This window comes from Lissotriton helveticus, chromosome 10, assembly GCF_964261635.1.
Source record: "Lissotriton helveticus chromosome 10, aLisHel1.1, whole genome shotgun sequence".
In the NCBI taxonomy this organism is placed as follows: domain Eukaryota; kingdom Metazoa; phylum Chordata; class Amphibia; order Caudata; family Salamandridae; genus Lissotriton; species Lissotriton helveticus.
The window spans coordinates 15,690,511-15,712,263 of NC_136071.1; the positions used below are offsets into that span (position 1 = coordinate 15,690,511).

The window sequence follows — 21,753 nt, forward strand, 5'->3', positions numbered from 1 at the left end:
GAATCGGTAAAATTACCGAATCTGTATTTTGACATGTAGGTAGCACAGTAATCAGCGCTACAGGGGTTTAAGAATTCTTAATTTACCACCAACTAGAAGTTGGTGGTAAATAATGAAAACCCTTTAAAAAGCATTTATTTTGCTTTTTAAACAGTGCCATGTTGCAGACATACATGCCCTTAGGGCACGTATGTCTGCAACATGTGCACCCATGCACAATTGAGGGGTGCAACAGGGTGCCAAAGTGACACCCTGCCACCCTTCAATGTTTCCCCCAATTACCAAATCGGTATTTACCGATTCGGTAATTGACATTCATTCCTATGGGCCTCCAGGCCCATAGGAATGAATGGCAATTACCGAATCGGTAAATACCGATTCGGTAATGACCGAATCATACCGATTCGGTAATTAAATCGGTAAAATTACCTACATCCCGATTGCCAGTTCTTGAATACCGAATCGGTATGATTCGGTATTTAAGAATCGGTAATCTGGGATTACCTACATCGGGCCCTTAGTGCTGTGACAGCATCTAGGGGTTTTTAAGGGAGCCTCGAAAAAGGGCATTTAGCCCTTTACTCTATAAATCTTTAAGGAACGGCGATGGGGAGGAAAGAATCTTAAACCGAGAATTAACTAATTATGTACTTTAGGATATTTTGTAGTTCATATTCCAGGTGCAGCATGTTTGTGCTCAGTACTCTGACTTTCAACCTACAAGCAGAGGTGGGCAGAGATATGACGGGTTCTAAGCTGGAGAGCGTTCAGGCCCTACGGGTGTCCCTTAATGTCCCTTGCTTCATCTGCCGGTTGTCCCAAGCCCTGCAGTCCCTTCAGGTTTACCCAAAAAATTGATGTTCCTTTGGGTTGCCTGAAGGGACCCTCGCTGTGCCTTCGGGTTGACCCGAGCCTCTGCTGTCCCTTTGGGTTGACCCAAGCCCTTGCTGCCCCTGCCGGTTGTCCCAAGCCCTTGTTGCCCCTGCCGGTTACCCTAGCTTTCCCTGCAAGTCATTTCAGAACCCTTTCTGTTCCTAGAAGTTGTCTGAAGCCCTTCCTGTCCTTGCAAGCTTTGCTGGCCCTGCTGCCTGCCCCAAATCCTAGCTGTTCTTTTAGGTTGTCTCAGCCTGTGCTAGCCCTACAGATTGCCTCAAGTCTTTGCTGCCCCAGTAGGATTTCATAAGCCCTCGCTGTCTTTTAGGGTTGCCTAAAGCCTTTGCTGTCTTTGCAGTTCATCTCAGGTCCTCGCTGTCCCTTAGCTTGTCTCAAGTCCGTCCTGTCCCTGCCAGTTGTCTTAAGCCCTTGCAATCCCTTCAAGTTGACCCAAGCCCTTCTGTCCCTTTGGGTTTACCCAAGCCCTTGCTGACTCTTTGGGGTAACCCAAGCCCTTGCTATCTCTTCGGGGTGACCCAAGCCCTTGCAATCCCTTCCAGTTGTCCCAAACACCTGCTGTTCCCTTCAGGTTGACCCACGCCCCTGCTGTGCCTTTGGGTTGACCCAAGCCCATCCTGTCCCTCCAGGTTGACCCAAGGCCTTTCTCTGACTTTGGGTTGACCCAAGCCCTTGTTGCCCCTTTGGGTTGACCTAATCCCATCCCGTCCCTCTGGGTTGACCCACGCCCTTGCTGCCCCTTTATGTTGACTCATACCCTTGCTGTGCCTTCGGGTTGAACCAAGCCCTTATTGTGCCTTCGGGCTGAACCAAGCCACTGCTGTCTCTTCAGGTTGACCCAAGCCCTTGCTGCCCCTTTGGGTTGAACCAAGCCATTGCTGTGCCTTCGGGTTGAACCAAGCCCTTACTGTGCCTTCAGGTTGAACCAAGCCCTTACTGTGCCTTCAGGTTGAACCAAGCCCTTGCTGTGCCTTCGGATTGCCTAAAGCCCCTGCTGTCCTCTTTCAGGATGAAAAAGAGGCTGTAAATCCTAAATACTCACTCTCCTTCTCTTCCTTCTTCCAGGACTGACCGAGGTGCCCAAGAACATTCCCCGGGACACCAGCCTCCTGGACCTGCAGAACAACAAGATCACAGAGCTGAAGAAGGACGACTTCAAGGGCCTTTCCAAGCTCTACGTGAGTCTGGAACCTCCTCGCAGATGAGAACCCTACAGCTGTGATCCTCTGGCGCGTCCCCTGACCTCTGGTGCATGTGCAATCCCGACAAGGCTGGGGCTGAGAAGGTCCCCTGTCAGACAGCACCTGACATGTCCCTGGTCATGTCTCAGCCCACAGACTCTAGCCATGGCCCCTGAGGCCTCTGTTCCTTCAAACGTCAGTTCATCTCGGGGTGCAGAGAACAGAGGCAGGTACTAGGTAACCCTGGGCGAAGTACTAATCTACGCTTATGTAGTTTGCAAAGTTTGCGCTACTTTGCACTACGCGAATTGCATGTAGCACAGTGCAAACACGCGTAGCGTAGCGGTCATTTTTTGCTTGCTCGCGGTCCTCAAAGTCAAGTTGTCGACCGCGAGCGAGCGAAATGACTTCCCGACGAGACTTTTTCCTTGTTCGCGATCAGCAACATCAAGATGCCGATCGCGAGTGTAGAAAATAAACCTCCAGGCGAGACTCTCAACGCGAGGAGGTCAGGTTTCTTATTGCGAGTGGTCATTGCACAGTGCGGACAAGCATCCGGCACTGTGCAATCAGTGTGAACAGCATTTTGCAGAGTGCACTACGCAGTTCGCGTAGCTCGCATAGTGCGAAGTGCACTTCACGTAGCTACATGTAGCGCTACTATGCGAACTACGCCCAGGGTTAGTTCTAGGTAGAGAATGTAGTCTCTGTGATGGGTTGCATTTCAATGCAGGATTTACTACATAACCCAACATATGAAGAAAAGCAAATCATTAAAAATCACTGCAGATTACTTCTGGGTAGAAGTGGCACGCATGCCTATCCGTTAAAGGAATACTTCCTGGTTGGTAGAAAATGTACATACTGCTAGAATGATACTTGCTACAGGAGTACTAACATGCAGGAGAGAATAATTTTTTTTTATTTTTGTTCCCCATTCCTACTACTCTGACACCTTTTATTTTCATGTTTAATGCGAGTAAAATTTAATTAAAATGGTACTCCCAGTTGGAAAGTTGTAGTTAAAAATAAATCTGAATATTTGCCCCACCCATTTGGAGTTGAAGTGTCCAGACCCTCCACCAATCACTGGCAGAGGTCCCACTTTCTGCTCCCTGGTCTGCCTTTGAAGTGTCTACCTGTGAAATCCTACACCCCCAAGCCTTGCACTGCAATGATACATGCAGGCGCGTTAGTGCGCCGCCTGTGCAAACCTGCACCTCTAGGCGCTAGAACCCAGCGCAGATCACCATCCTGACCTGTAGGACTAAGGATTCCCAGGCGCATTTCAGAATAAATCATGGCTTAGCAAAATAAAGATATGTTGGTCTCTTTTCTTTGGGCAGGCATTGGTCCTGGTGAACAACAAGATCTCCAAGGTGCACGAGAAGGCCTTCGAGCCGCTACACCACCTGCAGAAGCTCTACATCTCCAAGAACAACCTGGTGGAGATCCCACAGAACCTGCCGGGCTCCCTGGTGGAGCTGCGCATCCACGAGAACAAGATCAAGCGCGTGCGCAAGGACGTCTTCAACGGCATGAAGAACATGAACTGCATTGGTGAGTGAGCTTGCACCACACCTCCTGGTGATCAGCACACACTGCTCTCCAGAACGCTACACGCCTCCTGGTGATCAGCATGGGACCTGGCACACCTCCTGGTGATCAGCACACACTGCTCTCCAGAACGCTACACGCCTCCTGGTGATCAGCATGGGACCTGGCACACCTCCTGGTGATCAGCACACACTGCTCTCCAGAACGCTACACGCCTCCTGGTGATCAGCATGGGACCTGGCACACCTCCTGGTGATCAGGACGCGCTGCTCACCAGAACGCTACACGCCTCCTGGTGATCAGCATGGGACCTGGCACACCTCCTGGTGATCAGGACGCGCTGCTCACCAGAACGCTACACGCCTCCTGGTGATCAGCATGTGACCTGGCACACCTCCTGGTGATCAGGATGCGCTGCTCTCCAGAACGCAACACGCCTCCTGGTGATCAGCATGTGACCTGGGACACCTCCTGGTGATCAGCACACACTGCTCTCCAGAACGCTACACGCCTCCTGGTGATCAGCATGGGACCTGGCACACCTCCTGGTGATCAGGACGCGCTGCTCACCAGAACGCTACACGCCTCCTGGTGATCAGCATGGGACCTGGCACACCTCCTGGTGATCAGGACGCGCTGCTCACCAGAACGCTACACGCCTCCTGGTGATCAGCATGTGACCTGGCACACCTCCTGGTGATCAGGACGCGCTGCTCTCCAGAACGCAACACGCCTCCTGGTGATCAGCATGTGACCTGGGACACCTCCTGGTGATCAGCACACACTGCTCTCCAGAACGCTACACGCCTCCTGGTGATCAGCATGGGACCTGGCACACCTCCTGGTGATCAGGACGCGCTGCTCACCAGAACGCTACACGCCTCCTGGTGATCAGCATGGGACCTGGCACACCTCCTGGTGATCAGCACACGCTGCTCTCCAGAACGCTACACGCCTCCTGGTGATCAGTATGTGACCTGGCACACCTCCTGGTGATCAGCACGCGCTGCTCACCAGCACAACGTGATCCGCCTGATGATCAGCGTGCGCTGCTCACCACTAAGACATAGAGCGTGTGTTTACTGCTGCACCCCCCCCCCCCCCGAAGAAGGACATGAGATGTAGGTGTCAAGTGGTTGAGTGCTAGACAAAGCTTCCACACTTATCATGGATCCTAGTGAAATCACAAGCGCAGGATTAATGTGCTTTTAAAGGTGCTGGAGACAGAGCTCCTGTATGTAATGTGGGCGCTTGTGTAATCACAAGTGCAAGATGAACAGGTGTTTAAAAGGTGCTTCAGACACTTCGACCCCCGATATCATGGGCAAGATAAGTATGGTTTTAAAGGGTGAATCACACACAGTGCACAGAGGTACCCTGCTAAAATAAGAATAGCAGAAAAACAGAGGTACTCTGTGCACTAGTGAAATCACTAGTGCAGGCTGAGTGTTAATTAAGGGGTGCTCCAGTCACAGCCTTCATAGACACCGTATACTTCGAGCACAACTCTCACATGTATTGTGGGCACAAGTGTAATCACAAGAGAAAGATAATCAGCTGTTGAAGGGTTTGGCTATCACAGTCCCAAAAGCGGGCATGCTCACGCGCACCGCGGGCCTCAGTGTAATCACAAGTTCAGGATGTGTTCGACAAACCTCACAATTGGGACACCATTAGTTTGCATACATTTCACTATGGTGAAAGCTTTTGATACTGAAGAGGCAGAAGGAAGCCGGGGAAACAGGGCAGAGGTGTCCAGCTCCAGAGGTGCAGACGGGCAGCAAGTTACCCACCCAGCCACCCCTGAATCAGAGGGGTCCCTGGCAGCAAAATAGCGGGGATGCCGAGAAGTGGACTTTTTGTCTGAACTGACTGACCCTTGGACAGGGGGAGCATTCAGTTGGTCACCGGGCTGGCGGGCGGGGGGACTGACCTGCTGGTGGTCCTGGACTCTCCTGCCCTAACCAGGATGCCCGAGTTAAGTACTATTGGCGGCTGCACCTTGGTTCAGGTACCCTGGTGGGCTGAGGCATTATGCGGTGCCCTGGTGTGGTAGTTACCTCTGTGATGGAGGGTTGGAGAAAGTTGCTACTAGTGACTGCTGGTCAGTTGTGTTACATCAATGCCACGGGATGCCCTGGGTGGTACTGAGGGGCCTGTGCAAATGTAATCAGGGGCCCGTGCAAAGGTACTCAGGGGCCCGTCCAAAGGTACTCAGGGGCCTGTGCAAAGGTACTCAGGGGCCTGTGCAAAGGTACTCAGGGGCCCGTGCAAAGGTACTCAGGTGCCCATGCACAGGTACTCAGGGGCCCGTGCAAAGGTACTCAGGGGCCCATGCACAGGTACTCAGGGGCCCATGTAAAGGTACTCAGGGGCCCGTGCAAAGGTACTCAGGGGCCCGTGCAAAGGTACTCAGGGGCCCATGCACAGGTACTCAGGGGCCCATGTAAAGGTACTCAGGGGCCTGTTCAAAGGTACTCAGGGGCCCGTGCAAAGGTACTAAGGGGCCCGTGCAAAAGTACTCAGGGACCCGTGCAAAGGTACGCAGGGGCCCGTGCACAGGTACTAAGGGGCCCGCGCAAAGGTACTCAGGCACCCATGCAAAGGTACTCAGGTGCCCGTGCAAAGGTACTCGGGGGCCTGTGCAAAGGTACTAAGGGGCCTGTGCAAAGGTACTCAGGGGCCAGTGCAAAGGTACTCAGGGGCCCGTGCAAAGGTACTCAGGGGCCCGTGCAAAGGTACTCAGGGGCCCGTGAAAAGGTACTCGGGAGCCCGTGCAAAGGTACTCAGGAGCCCGTGCAAAGGTACTCAGGGGCCCGTGCAAAGGTACTCAGGGGCCCGTGCAAAGGTACTCAGGGGCCCGTGCAAAGGTACTCTGGGGCCCGTGCAAAGGTACTCAGGGGCCCGTGCAAAGGTACTCAGGGGCCCGTGCAAAGGTACTCAGGGGCCCGTTCAAAGGTACTCAGGAGCCCGTGCAAAGGTACTCAGGGGCCCGTGCAAAGGTACTCAGGAGCCCGTGCAAAGGTATTCAGGAGCCTGTGCAAAAGTACTCCGGGGCCCGTGCAAAGGTACTCAGGGGCCATGCAAAGTTACTCAGGGGGCGTGCAAAGGTACTCAGGGGCCATGCAAAGGTACTCTGGGGTCCGTGCAAAGGTACTCTGGGATCCGTGCAAATGTACTCAGGGGCCATGCAAAGGTACTCAGGGGCCCGTGCAAAGGTACTCAGGGGCCCGTGCAAAGGTACTCAGGGGCCAGTGCAAAGGTACTCAGGGGCCATGCAAAGGTACTCTGGGGTCCGTGCAAAGGTACTCAGGGGCCATGCAAAGGTACTCAGGGGCCCGTGCAAAGGTACTCAGGGGCCATGCAAAGGTACTAAGGGGCCCGTGCAAAGGTACTCAGGAGCCCGTGCAAAGGTATTCAGGAGCCCGTGCAAAGGTACTCCGGGGCCCGTGCAAAGGTACTCAGGGGCCATGCAAAGGTACTCAGGGGCTGTGCAAAGGTACTCTGGGGTCCGTGCAAAGGTACTCAGGGGCCATGTAAAGGTACTCAGGGGCCCTGCAAAGGTACTCAGGGGCCCGTGCAAAGGTACTCTGGGGTAAGTGCAAAGGTACTCAGGGGCCGTGCAAAGGTACTCAGAGGCCGTGCAAACGTACTCAGGGGTCGTGCAAAGGTACTCAGGGGCCTGTGCAAAGGTACTCAGGGGCCTGTGCAAAGGTACTCAGGGGCCCGTGCAAAGGTACTCAGGGGCCGTGCAAAGGTACTCAGGGGCCCGTGCAATGGTACTCAGGGGCCCGTGCAAAGGTACTCAGGGGCCCGTGCAAAGATACTCAGGAGCCCGTGTAAGTTGAACCTGCTGACACAGCGAGCACAGGGGAGTGTTCACCACAATGTGCATGTCTGATGGTTGCTGCAATGTTTATAATGTGTACAGTCTTTCGCCTAATGTAACCTTCTGAATCTAGTTTGCATCTTGTTGTCCTTCAGCAAATTTTAAGAAATGATGACGCTTATGCTCGATTAAAGGATCAAAGTTAATGTGACTAAAGGAGTATGCCGTGGCTGATCCACAAACGGTGTTGTCATCCTTGAGACATGATTGTTCGGAGGGTTTTGAGTAGTGGGTGAATCGCACGTTGTATGCATACTATAGACGCATCTGAGCTCTCAGTATCCCAACTGTCTGGTGTAAAACCTGAAGCCGTTTCAACTTACTCTGCCCTTTCTTTCCTCTCCAGAAATGGGGGGCAACCCCCTGGAGAACAGCGGCCTGGAGTCGGGCGCTTTCGACGGCCTCAAGCTGAACTATCTGCGCATCTCAGAGGCGAAGCTCACCGGGGTCCCGAAAGGTAAGTCGGCCTCGTCGGACCCCCACCTGCCTTTACTGCATCCCATGTGTCACTGTAGAAACATCAGGATGTATGTCATTACAACGCATACATTTACATCGCGGTACATTACAGCACGGTTTTTACAAGGCAAGTCGTTACAACGACTTGCGTTGGAGGGTGCTGGACTTAGGAGTAGTATAATGTTCGAGGCATATGGGCTGCAGATGGTACATTTATGAATAGATCGCCATCTGGTGTTGGGCTCGGATGATTGCACTTTGTTTTTCTTCTGGAGAAGTCTTTGTCGTCATAGGTGACTCCTCCTCTCGGTGTTAGTGCGCATGGGCATCGGCTCCATCCTTAGATTGTTTTTTTCCGCCATCGGGTTCGGATGAGGATCGAAGCGCTCCGGACCGACTTCAACAAAGAAGGTTATAACCGGCGCGTATTCCTTTCCAAATCGACGGTATCGTTATCGAACGCGACTTCACTCCATACCGACGCGATTCGAAGGACGACGACTACGAGAAACTCGACGTAGTCCAGCCCGGGGTCCATGGAAAGGACTCCATTCAAAAAATGTCCAACGTGTGGTGCTAAGTTCCCACACAAGGACCTACACGAAGTGTGCAACCTCTGCTTGTCCCCTGAACACGAATCCAGGGACTGTGAGGCCTGTGCAGCGTTCTCGTCAAAGTCGACGATTAGAAACCGTCGAGCCCGAAGACACGAGGTATCGAGAATGCAGTCACAAGCAATCCCGGAGCTGTTCGAGGACCAGCACCCAGAAGAGGAGGAAGAAGAGGCCGACGAGGCGGGGTCAGAAGCGGACGAGTCCGACGTCGAGGAAATCGACGTCCAACAAACCGTGAGTGACGACGTCCCTTTACCGAAAAACAGACCCCGCACGGTGTCGACCCCGCCCTCGAGCCCGGTCAGACAACCGAAAAAAGTTTCCAACGCCCCGCCTTCGAGCCCGGCAACGAAACAGAAACCGAAACACTCGGTCCCCCATCATAGTGGTTCCGGTTCCGATAAACCGACCACATCGACACCGAAGCACCAGGTCAAGGAAAGCTCGAAGTCGAAGCAGTCCATGTCGACACCGAAGCACGCTTCGGCGCCGAAAACACCCTCGACACCGGGGACATCTTCGATACCGAAGAAGTCGGATCCGAACAAAACTTCGGCACCGAAAATACAAATGGACATTTCAAAGAAAAAACACCTTTCGGAACCGAAAACTGCGGTACCGACACAGGAACACGGAACGGATCCTAAACAAAAGACTTTGTTTATTGACCCAAAGACTGGCAAGGTAGTCACAGAACTACCTAAAAAGAGGAAACATGAACATTTGGACGACAAGGCTCATCCAAAGAAGAGAACAATGGGGACGAATACAACTCCTCCCCCTTCTCCCAAACCTCACACACCATCTTCGCCTCTTCCTCACAATAGGCCAGATATTCCTCCCACACGTCCATCTACACCTACAACAGATGGAGAGAGTGACACAGGGGAGGGGGAACACCCTGGGGATGATGAGGACACAATCCCAGAGGAGGCAGACCCATGGGAGGAGTATAATGTGGGATCAGGTAATGATACCGACCTTGAGTCATATCCCTCAAAACCTTCACCTCCTGATGACAATACTGGGTTTGCACAACTCATTACTAGAGCAGCAACATTTCATAAGGTAGACCTACATACAGAACCTCTAGTACAGGACTTCTTATTAGAGACACTACCTACTGCACAAAAAACATCAGGAACACTACCAATGCTAAAAGGCCTTCTCAGTCATACATCAGAGATATTCAAAGACCCAGTGAGGGCTAGGGTATTGAACCCAAGAATTGATAAAAAATATAGGGCAGCTCCAAAAGACCCAATATACATTAAGGGACAAATTCCTCTAGACTCACTAGTGGTCACAAACGCTCGCAAGAGAGCAAACTCTTTATCTACAGGAGAAGCGCCACCTCCTGACAAAGAGTCTAAACTAATAGATGCCTCTGGCAAGAGAGTAGCATCTCAAGCGGCAAACAGTTGGCGCATAGCTAATACGCAAGCACTACTTGCAAGGTATGACAGAGCGCATTATGATGAGTTAGAAACACTCATCAAACATCTCCCTAAAGAACATCAAAAGAGAGCTGATCAACTTATACAAGAAGGGAAGTTAATTACTAACACTTCAATAAAGTGCGCCCTAGACGCGGCAGAAACTGCGGCAAGGTCGACAAATACAAGCATCATGTTAAGGAGACATGCATGGCTCAGAGTGTCAGGATTCAAACAAGAGGTACAAACCTCGTTACTTAACCAACCTTTTGATGGGAAAACACTTTTCGGCACAGGGACAGATGAGGCCCTAGAAAAAATGAAAAAGGATACAGAAACGGCTAAATCAATGGGAGCATTGCAACAGCCGACACAAAGAGGTTCCTTTCGTAAATCCACCTATAGAGGAGGATCCAAAAGTACAGGTACAAACCAACAGCAAACCTCTTTTACACCTACATCACCCAGAGGTAATTCTAGAGGTGGATACAGGGGTAACAACAACAAGGGTAGAGGTCGCGGAAACAACAACAACCGCAACTCTCCAACCCCAAAACAGTGACTTCATAGAGCTTCCCCCAGACCATATAACACCGGTAGGGGGACGCCTATCACAGTTCCTACCTGTCTGGGAAAACATCACATCAGACAAGTGGGTAAGACAAATTATCCAACATGGTTATTGCCTAGAACTCACAGCTACCCCACCAAACATCCCCCCCAAACAGCGTCCAATGAAACAAGATCACCTGACACTGTTAAAACAGGAAGTAATATCACTGCTAGAAAAGCATGCCATAGAGAAGGTTCCACAGCACCAACAGGGAACAGGAGTATACTCCCTATACTTCCTAATCCCCAAAAAGGACGGGTCTCTAAGGCCAATACTGGACCTAAGACCTCTCAACGCATACATAAATTCGGAACATTTCCACATGGTCACGCTCCAACAAGTACTTCCTTTACTGAAGAAAGGGGACTTTCTTTCTACACTGGATCTAAAAGACGCTTACTTTCATATCCCTATTCACAAAGCCCACAGGAAATACCTCAGGTTTGTGGTAGAAGGACAACATTATCAGTTCAAAGTCCTCCCATTTGGTGTCACGACGGCACCAAGGGTGTTCACAAAATGCCTGGCAGTGGTAGCAGCTCACCTAAGAAGACAACAAATTCATGTCTTCCCATACTTGGACGACTGGCTAATAAAAGCCAGGTCGCAAGAGGAGTGTCTGCAACACACACAAAAGACAATTCAGCTACTACACCAGCTAGGGTTCACGGTGAACTACACAAAGTCACACCTACAACCAAACAAAGTTCAACAATATCTGGGGGCTACCATAGACACAGAAAAAGCCAAAGTGTACCCCAACCCAATCAGAGTCCAAGCAATGCTTACAATCATTCAGAGATTTCAGCCACAACACTCACTAACAGCAAGAGTGTTCATGCAGCTATTAGGCATGATGTCATCCTGCATACTGCTAATACCATATGCAAAACTACAAATGCGTCCGCTACAAGAATGTTTAGCGACACAGTGGAATCAGGCTCAAGGACAGATTACGGATCTGGTGTTGGTAGACGACCGCACACACCGTTCTCTGAAGTGGTGGAACAGAACAAACATTACCAAGGGGCGGTCGTTCCTAGAGCCAATTCCACAGGTGACAATAACAGCAGACGCATCGCTCACCGGATGGGGAGCACATATGGACAAATACACAGTACAAGGAAGGTGGAGTGTGCAGGAAAGAACACTGCACATCAACTATCTAGAACTACTGGCAGTGTTTCTAGCATTGAAAGCCTTTCAGATACATGTTATCCACAAAGCAGTCCTGATCAGAACAGACAACATGACAGCAATGTATTATATTCAAAAACAGGGGGGGACGCACTCTCTCCAATTATCCAGACTAGCACAGGAAATTTGGAGATGGGCCATTCCTCAAAACATCTATCTGTTAGCCGAACACCTACCAGGAGTTCAAAACCAGATAGCAGACATCTTAAGCAGACAGTCGGAACAAATACACGAATGGGAACTGCACCAACAAATACTGCAGCCATTCTTCCAAAGATGGGGACAACCAGAGATAGACCTATTTGCCACTCATCAGAACGCAAAATGCCAAAGCTTCGCGTCCAGGTACCCACATCACCTGTCGCAGGGCAATGCGTTATGGATAAATTGGTCCAACAAATTTGCATACGCTTTTCCCCCTCTCCCACTAATCCCATTAGTGGTCAGGAAACTGCAACAACATTCAATGACCATGATACTAGTAGCACCCACGTGGGCAAGACAGCCGTGGTTCACCACGCTCCTGCAACTCTCACAAGTGCCACATCAAAAGCTACGAATTCTACCCATGCACCTTACACAGAACCATGGAGAAATAATGCACCCAGATCCAACTCAATTGAACTTAGCGATCTGGCTCCTGAAATCCTAGAATTTGGGTACTTAGATCTCCCCCCAAATTGCATGGAAATAATTAAACAAGCGAGACGTCCAACCACCAGACCATGCTATGCAGCTAAGTGGAAGAGGTTTGCTATACACTGTACTAATAACAATATCAACCCTCTAGACGTATCAACAAGGGAGATTATTTGCTACTTGTTACACTTACAGCAATGTAATCTAGCGTACACATCTATCAGAGTACATCTAGCAGCTATAGCAGCATACCTACAAAACAGGCAGCGCATATCACTGTTCAGAGTACCAGCGATAAAAGCATTCATGGAAGGTCTTAAAAGAGTCATTCCACCAAGATTACCACCTTCCCCAGTCTGGAACCTCAACGTAGTACTCACCAGACTAATGGGGCCACCCTTCGAACCTATGCATAGGTGCGAAATACAATTCCTTACATGGAAGGTGGCATTCCTTATAGCCATTACCTCACTCAGAAGAGTAAGCGAGTTACAGGCATTAACAATACAAGAACCATTCCTACAGATACACCAGAATAAAGTGGTTCTTAGAACAAACCCAAAGTTCTTGCCTAAAGTAATTTCAGCATTCCACATCAATCAGCCAGTGGAATTACCAGTCTTCTTTCCAAAGCCACAGACGGTGGCAGAAAGGGCTCTACATACACTAGATGTTAAAAGAGCCATTTTGTACTACATAGAAAGAACACAAGACTTCAGGAAAACTAAACAACTATTTGTAGCATTTTCCCCAACACATAAGGGCAATCCTATCTCTAAAGCAGGCATCGCAAGATGGATTGTAAGATGTATACAAATATGTTACATTAAAGCAAAGAGAACATTAACTGTTCCTCCTAGAGCTCATTCCACAAGAAAACTAGGAGCATCTATGGCATTCTTAGGGAACATTCCCCTAGATGACATATGTAGAGCAGCAACTTGGTCTACACCACATACATTCACAAAGCACTACTGTGTTGATGTACAGGCTGCACAACAAGCCAGAGTGGGCCAAGCTGTATTAAAAACTCTATTTCAGACAGTTGCGACAGACACTGGTGACCACCGCTAGGGAGGTAACTGCTGTACAATCTATTCATAAATGTACCATCTGCAGCCCATATGCCTCGAACGGAATATGCTACTTACCAGTATGCATCTGTTCTTGGCATAGAGGGCTGCAGAGTGGTACATGCCCTCCCTGCCTCCCCGGAAACCTGTGTCTGTCCCAACATTATCTTATTTAGATACATTTACATGGGCATATCTTTATGTACTACACTACACTACTCCATCTAACCCTACTATGGCAAAACAATCTAAGGATGGAGCCGATGCCCATGCGCACTAACACCGAGAGGAGGAGTCACCTATGACGACAAAGACTTCTCCAGAAGAAAAACAAAGTGCAATCATCCGAGCCCAACACCAGATGGCGATCTATTCATAAATGTACCACTCTGCAGCCCTATATGCCAAGAACAGATGCATACTGGTAAGTAGCATATTCCTTACTATTCCAACTCCAGTCTACGTACAGTAGGGAAGGTGTTGGATAGTATATTTTACTATTCCTTGTCCTAGAGCGCCATCCAGCGCAAGTCGGTCTAACGACTTGAGTTGGGAAAACCGCAATGTAATAGCATCGTGATGTTATCTCCGCGCTGTAAACGATGTTTCAGAAACATCACTAGGGTGACCAGATTTGGAAAAACAAAAACCCGCACATGTCACAAAAATAGAAGAACAACACTTTTACATCATAGAGTGCTCCAGCGACGTGCTCTCGATCCAAGGTCGATTCACTGTTCACAAATAGGGCTCGGTTATCTATTTGAGGGGTCTGCTAACTTTTTAAGACATGAGAGTCACCTCTGAGGCCACTGGCACTCCCTGGCTGCTGTAGCTCTACTCTTCTACTCTTGATTCAAGATTTCACCATGTGTAATCTTGGAACAAATAACCCTGTTTAACATTAGCTGTGATCAATGCACGTCTGTGAGGCGTGAACGAAAGGAGGCTCCTGGGTGCACTCACAGCAAAGAATCCCAACCGAGTCCCAACCGGTGCTTGTGGAGAGTGGGGGAGGAGGTCCTACCCCACCGAGGGATAAAGGGAAATGTTTTTTCAAGTCTGTGAGTGCTGCTCTGGGACGTCCATGGGGTGAAGTTGGCGAGGTCACAGGAGAGGAGCGGAGTGGCTGCAGACGATGTACTGTTGGTTATGAGTAAGACAGCTCAGTGGGTTGGTGAAACTAGTGCAGCTCTCTATGGATTACACATTATAAAACAAGAAAGAAAAAGCTCCTGTTATGAGAGGTTTATGGAGGATGGGCACCATTGTGACAGTATTGAAGACGCCCTGTGTCCCCCAGGGTTCCCACCTGGTCACTTTTCTACATGCATGACCAATATTATAATGTCACAGCCACTGCAAGAATTAGGACAATAACCTACAGCCAGCCTTTTATCTCTCATCAGTACAGAGCTAAACTAGTACCTGAAAGAAAAAAACACTTTAAAGTGTGTTCCAGAGCTGCCTTAATGCAATGGCATCTACAGATCCCCGAAAGTGGTGGCACGTAAGACTTGCAACGGATACACTTCTTCATTTTCAAAATGTGCCTTCAGTGCCCAAATACACAGATAAACCCATAAACCTACACTCACTGGGCCTCATTTATGGCCTTCCTGCGGCGCAGTCGTACGGCAAAAGAAAAGGGCAGGAGTGCGCCGTATCTCTAAGATCGGGCGCATTCCTGTCCTTTTCCCCTGCGGCGGCGCACAATGGGCTGCTTGCGCCAACGCAGGCACCTTTGCACCATGGCGTAAGGGTGCCTGCTTTGCGGGGATGCTTATTTTTGCTCAGGAAGGGAAACCTTTCTGTCCAAAAATAATCAGAAGAGACTTTTCCTCTTTCTACGTGTGCTGAAAAATGGAGCACACATACAAAAAGGAAAAACGAGGAGAAATAAAGATATTTCTCCTTGTTGCGCCTCCCTTACACCTCCCCTGAGGAGGCGTAAGCTTTGGGCGCTGCCTCAGATTCACGATTTCTCGTAGATCTGGGACAGTGTCAAAAGGCCATGGATGTTGCTTGGAACGCCCCCAGCAACATCCATTGCACGCCCATTTAACACAGAATACTGCGTTAACGGGCCATCGCAAGGGCAGTGGGAGTAGTTACACTGTTGTCAGTGCGCATGTCGGTTTGGCCGGCCGTCTTAGGCCCGGCTAAACGAACATGCACACAGAGCTGTCTCCATCCACCTGAGTTGCTGGGTTGGAGACAGCAAACCACAGGCCCCCAGCCTTCCTGGGAGCGCAAATTCCCAGCACTCCGGCCAATCCTGATGCTGCTTTCAAACATGAGAGCAGCATCAGGATTGGCCACAGGGGAGGCTGGGAGCCTGTGCAGCAGCGAGGACACCGATAAGAATGTCTGGTGGCATGCAGAAGGTAAGTTCTTTTAATTTCTTTTTCAATGTTTATGAATTGTCTATTTCCCATCCCATCGTCCCCCTAACACCCCCTACCACTCCGCCCGCACACCAGCCGCTACTGCTGACTGATAGATAATTAAATTGAATTAAAACAGAAAGGCAATGTTAAAAAAGGAAATAGACAATTGTATGTAAAGTTCTATGTAAGCACCACGTCTGGGTCTTAGTAGAAACGACCCTACTACTGTCCCCTCTTCATGGAGAGAAGTCCCTTGCGCCGCCGGTGCGTCACTTTTTCCCATATTAAAAGTGCCCCCCCCGTGGCGCAAGGGGCTTGTAAATATGCCCCTAACTTTCCAACGCTCAATTTCCCTCCATTTTTGCTTTTTCTGCTTGAAAATAGCCTTTTTGTTTCAGAAAAAACAGTGCAACAATTCACCACACGATGGCAGTGTAGCACAAGAAACAAACCAATCTCACACAGACTGGAAAAGGTGCATATTCTTGCTGTAGCATGTTAAGAGACAGTTATGTAAAACAAACGCGCTCGTCTGTGGAAATGTTATTAAATTAATTTCCAAAATCTAAGGAGATTTAGAAACGTGACTTTTCTACAGAAAGAACCATGCTTCTGTTTGGGCTCTTTCAAGTATAGTCTTCTCTCTCTCTTTCTCACTCTCTCTGTCTCTTTCTCTCCCTCCCTCATTCTCCTCTACTCTGTCCCCCTCTCTCTCTCTCTCCCTCTCTCATTCTCCCTCTCTCCTTCCCCCCTCTCCTATCTCTCTCTCTCTCTCTCTCTTTCTCGACCCCTCTCTCTTTTTCTCTCTCTGTGCTCCCTCTCTCCCCCTCTGTCTTTCTCTCTCTCTCTCTCTCTCCTCTCTCTCTCTCTCTCTCCTCTCTCTCTCTCTCTCATTCTCTCTCTCGTTCTCTCTCTCTGTCTATCTAGCTCCCTCTCACTTTCTCTTTCTCCCCTTCTCCATCTTCCCATCTCTCTCCCTACCCTCTCTATCCCTCCTGACTCTCTCTCCTCCCTCTCCCTCTATCTCTCTCTCTCTACCCCTCCCTCTATTTCTCTCTCTCTCCCCCTCTCTCTTCCTCCTTTCTCTCTCTCTCCCTCTGTCTTTCTCTTTCTGTCTCTCTTTCTCCCTCCTCTCTCTCCTTTCTCTCTCTCTCTCTCTCTCTCTCTCTCTCTCTCTCTCTCTATTTCTCTCTCTCTTTCTCCTTCCTTTCTCTCTCTCTCTCTCTCCCCTCTCTCTCTCTATTGTGATGAGAGCCGCATCCACAGGTCTAAAGAGAAAAGGTGATCTAAGAGTTAACTTGCCACCCATGAGGGGCCTTTGCCCTATTTCTAATTTCTCCACCCGTCCACGCTGACGTTTATCCACCCGGTTCTCAGTTCTTTCACCTGCAAAATAGAGGCCTCTCTGGGCAGCTTCTTTTTCGGTGGTAGCGCCTTGACGCCTGGGCATAATGGGGCAGATTTACAAGAAAGTGACGCATCTATGGATATTCGTCACTTTCCTTGCGCCACCCTAAAAAATCCTTGCGCCACCATGGATGCGTCGTATTTAGAAATTCTGACGCATCTGTTTGGGCAAAAGTCACGCATTGCTGGAGTCGTGTCGCAAGCAGGAGGCAACTTCAGCAATGCATTTTGTGGCCTATTCCCATTACTCTGCGTCAAGCAGGCGTAAGGTTTTGACGCAGTGGTTTTGTAGATTTCACTGCGTCACTAATATGAGGCGTTCCTGCGTGGGAACGCCCCCTGCATACATTATACCTGACGCAGGTATAAAGTGACAAAGGGCTTCACAACGTGACACATCTCCCTAGATGCGTCACGTTGTAAATAGGGCGCATTGATACCGCCGCCGTTGCGTCAAAAAAAGTGACGCAATGGCGGCACAAAGAGGTGCAAGGGGCTTGTAAATCTGCGGCCCAGCGGTGCCTGACATGCTGGTGGGTCAGGGAGGCACTGAGGCTGATAAGAACTAGAGACATCAGGCTGTTTCCATTGTTTTTAGGTCGAGCTAGACGTAAGCAATGCAAAGCATTGCTTAGTCAGCGAAGACATCTATTGTCACCCGTTTCTGGGAATGTGGACACAAGAGGGTGCACGAGCGCAGATTTGCTCAGATTTGACCTCGTGAGCGCGCACGGCGCCGTGCCCCTCTTGTGCCACATTCCCTTGCGCAAACACACTCCACACTCACGCATGCGCACATACACAGGCATACACAGGCACACACACATTGCATACACACACGCAGACCCACGCGCACACACACTGCATACACACACGCACACCCACGCGCACACACACTGCATACACACACGCCCCCCCCTTACCTCACCAGGCTCTTTTCTTGCGGGCTCCTTCTGCCTGGCTCCCAGTGGATGGACGGGTGCGATGCGGCCAGGGGCTCCGGTGCTGCTACGGCGGGCGGGGGCGACGCGGCAAGGAACGGCCAGGGACTCCAGTGCCGTCCAACACCTCTTGTACGCCATTAGCAGGCGGAGCCGGAGACGCGGCCAAGAACACTCTGCGCCTGCGCAGAAGTGCGTGCGCCCGCCTGACGTCACTTGTCGGAGCCGGAGACGCGGCCAAGAACACTCTACGCCTGCGCAGTGTTTTGGGCACTTTCCCGCACGAAACCCAGTTCTCCAAGCGTCGCTCGCATCAGTCGGACAAGAAAAACAAAAGGCGCGATCTAGAAGCGGGCTGCCGAGGGTCAAGCAGTTGAATCGCACGCAAATGCCGGAATTCGATTCCAGCGTATAATTTAGGCACTAAAATATATGCCTTTCTTATTAATTTTTAAAACGAAAACAATGCCAGTGTTACACGCACATATCACTTACGATTAGCCTATTTATTACATTGTACGTATAAACGTGTATATTCCAAACATATTTTTATTTTGTCGGTGTGAGAAGTTGGCCTGATGTGCAGTGTTCACTATTCTAGTGATCACTATATATCAGTCCAAACAACCCTTATTGATGATTGGTTGTAAGTCAACCTTATAGACCAGCTATCCTAGTAGCATGGATACGAGCAGTCTAAGGCTAAGACTCTAGAGGGCGTGTTAAGCCAGCTGTTTTACCATCACATTACCCCTTGAACACCCAGTGAAAGGACACCACACAAGTGTTATGAAAATAAACAGTGTATTTATTAGAATCACAACAACCCTGTACTCTTTATGAGGACAGGGTGCTAGGCACACAACAAAACTCTTACGAAAATACTTAAGTTAGCACGTTATACACAAATGCCCGAGGGGCACGAAAAACCATATACTTAAAAAGTGGAATGCGAAATTACTAGCAGGTAAGTACAGTACTAATAGGCTTTGGAATCGCTAGGACTTAACTAGGGAATCGTTAGATTACTTCTAGGAGACCTAGGGGACTCGGGTGCCGAGTGTGCACTCTCACGCGGGATGCGGGACAAAGTCTATGGAGGCTAGTAAAGGCAAAGTTAGTGTTCACGGGCGAACCCGACCTGGTAGGAAGAAAACGACAGTGGATCCTGACCCTAGGATAGTGAGGCTATGCTGGGACACCGAAGTGCCGAAGTTACCTAGCCCAGGGGCTGCAGCTGCATAGGTCTGAAAAGACGTCGGGGATCTCGTTGCCGGACCAGGAGCCTGGAAGAAGGAAGTTGCTGGCAGGCGACCAGTGAAGGAAAGTTCGATGGATCCAAGCCTGGATCAAGGAAGAAGAAACCTGAAAGCAGAGGGGACCAAGTTCTTGAATCACTAGCCAGTGATTGAGTGGGCACCAGGATGGCACCGGGCGAAGTCACCGCAGTCAGGTGAGTGGGTGCTGCTGGGCTCTGCAGTCTCTTGGACCAGGAGGCGTTGTCGGCGACCAGGATGGAGGTGCGAGCTGTCCCACGAAGGTTCTTGCTGTCGACGTCGCTGGACCCAGGATTGGGCAACAAGTCTTGGCAAATGCAAGGCCCACGCGGTGGACCTAAAATGGCGTCTTGGGTGGACCAGGAGGGTCCAGGGTACTTCTCCGATGGAGGGAAGCAAGGGCCAGTCTGGAGCAACCAGACCAGCAGCAGAAATGTCGTCGGGCGTCGTCGGGAAGGCCACAAGCCAGCGGGCTAGTAGCCAAACAACGCGGTGAGCAGCCAAAAGCAGAAGGGCCCCACGCAGATCGTGGAGATGCTGGGGGGCTGCACTTCGGTGCTGGAGCGGCTCAGGGTCGGGGCTTCTCGGACCCCAAAGCACTCACCAGGAATTCACTCGGCGGGCTTGCTGGAAAGAAGTCGTGCAGTCTTGCAGATGGCCGGTCCCTTGAGGTCTCGTCGCACCCACGGTTCTCAGCTGGGCTGTAGAGGTGGGTAGAGGTCAGAGGTGCCAGGGAAGCCGGTTCTCGTCGAGCTGGGCAGTCGGATTCCGGAGGAAGGACTTGCAGCAGACCGCAGTGTTCTTAGGTGGTGCCTGCGGATGCAGGGTGACTACTCCTTAGTCACAAGGGAGAAATCTTAGGAAGAAGTCTTGAGTTCCTTTCGCAGAAAGTAGTTTCAGGATTCAAAGATGATCTGATTTGGAAGGGGGCCAGTTCCTACCTTTATCCTGTAAAAAGGGGGCTGGCACGCGACTAGGTCCTGCCCTATGGGTGGGACCAGGAGGGGGGTGGTTACACCCACTTCCTTGGCGGGCTTTCCCCAGGCCAGGGGCTGGAGTGCCCCTGGAACTGGTTTCAGCCGGCCTATGCACAGTGAGCACCGGGGTGCCACTTGCAGTCACCTTCCTCTAAAGCCCTGCCTACCTACAATACACAAAACCCTGTCTGGGACGGTGCTGGCACCGCCCCTGGCAGGAAACCCTTTGTCCTTATCTCCTGCTCTGGGAGGACTCCCAGCAGCAGGAGGGCAGACTTGTGTCTCGGTGGCAGCATCCATTTTGTGGAGCTGAGGCTCTGTTTGACTTTAACCGGGGTTAGGGGTTACATACATGTCGTGTCCCTCTAGAAGGGTGGAATGCTAACCCCGTCGCCAGAATTGGCGAGGGGTTAGTATTCCAATTCGTATGACACCTTACTCGACATGTTTTGATAAAGCGATACCAGAGTTGGCATATAACCGCGAGGATTATAATGCACTTAAGAGTATTTGGTATGCGATATCATGGAAACGGCTAAGGGATGGATCCCGAAAGCCGCAGACAGGCTCAGCTCATGCCAGAGCACCATCTCACACGATTCCAAGCACTCTGCCTTCAGGATTGTTAAGGCCTGCCATAGGAGTGACTGATAGGAGATCTGTGTGTCCATTTTTAGGGTTAGATATAGGTATACTATATCTAAAGCAAAGGGTGATTACACCACCTTGCCCCAGCTGTCAAGCAGCCAGTTGTGTCAGATTTGGATGGCCAGCCAGGGGTGGCATAATACATGCTGCAGCCCCTGGTAGGCCCTGGGTACACCTATGCCCTGGGTACCTAAGGTACACTGTACAGGGACTGATAAGGTGACTCAGTATCCAATTTAGATATGTACCTAAGGTACATGGAATCCATTTTACAGAGAGAGCAGTAGGCCTGGGGTCCTGAATAGCAGGGCCCCAGGTCAACTAAGTCAGAAAACCAGCAAAACACCAGGCAAAAAGTTGGGGGCAACCATAGTCAGGGATCTACCTTCCTACATAACCCCCCCCCAAACGAAAGGAGATAAGGCTAGCCTTGCCAGGTAAGCCTATATTGCCTGAGTGGCCATATAAGGAAGTACCAGCACTGGCATGGTTACCCCCTATCTCATGGTCCACTAAGCAATCCCTCACCCTAAGGGTGTCTGAGGGTCTCCACCATAGGGAATC

General features: G+C 50.4%; 1 protein-coding gene across 3 annotated transcripts in view; it reads left to right on the plus strand.

The window, feature by feature from the left end:
• BGN (biglycan) overlaps positions 1 to 21,753 on the plus strand; it is a 204,248-nt gene that overhangs the window by 161,331 nt on the left and 21,164 nt on the right. For all 3 annotated transcript variants that reach the window (XM_078664569.1, XM_078664568.1, XM_078664570.1), the window contains 3 exons: positions 1,957 to 2,069; positions 3,419 to 3,632; positions 7,865 to 7,975. In XM_078664569.1, coding sequence (XP_078520695.1) covers positions 1,957 to 2,069; positions 3,419 to 3,632; positions 7,865 to 7,975 — 438 coding nt within the window. The remainder of the gene's footprint in view (positions 1 to 1,956; positions 2,070 to 3,418; positions 3,633 to 7,864; positions 7,976 to 21,753) is intronic.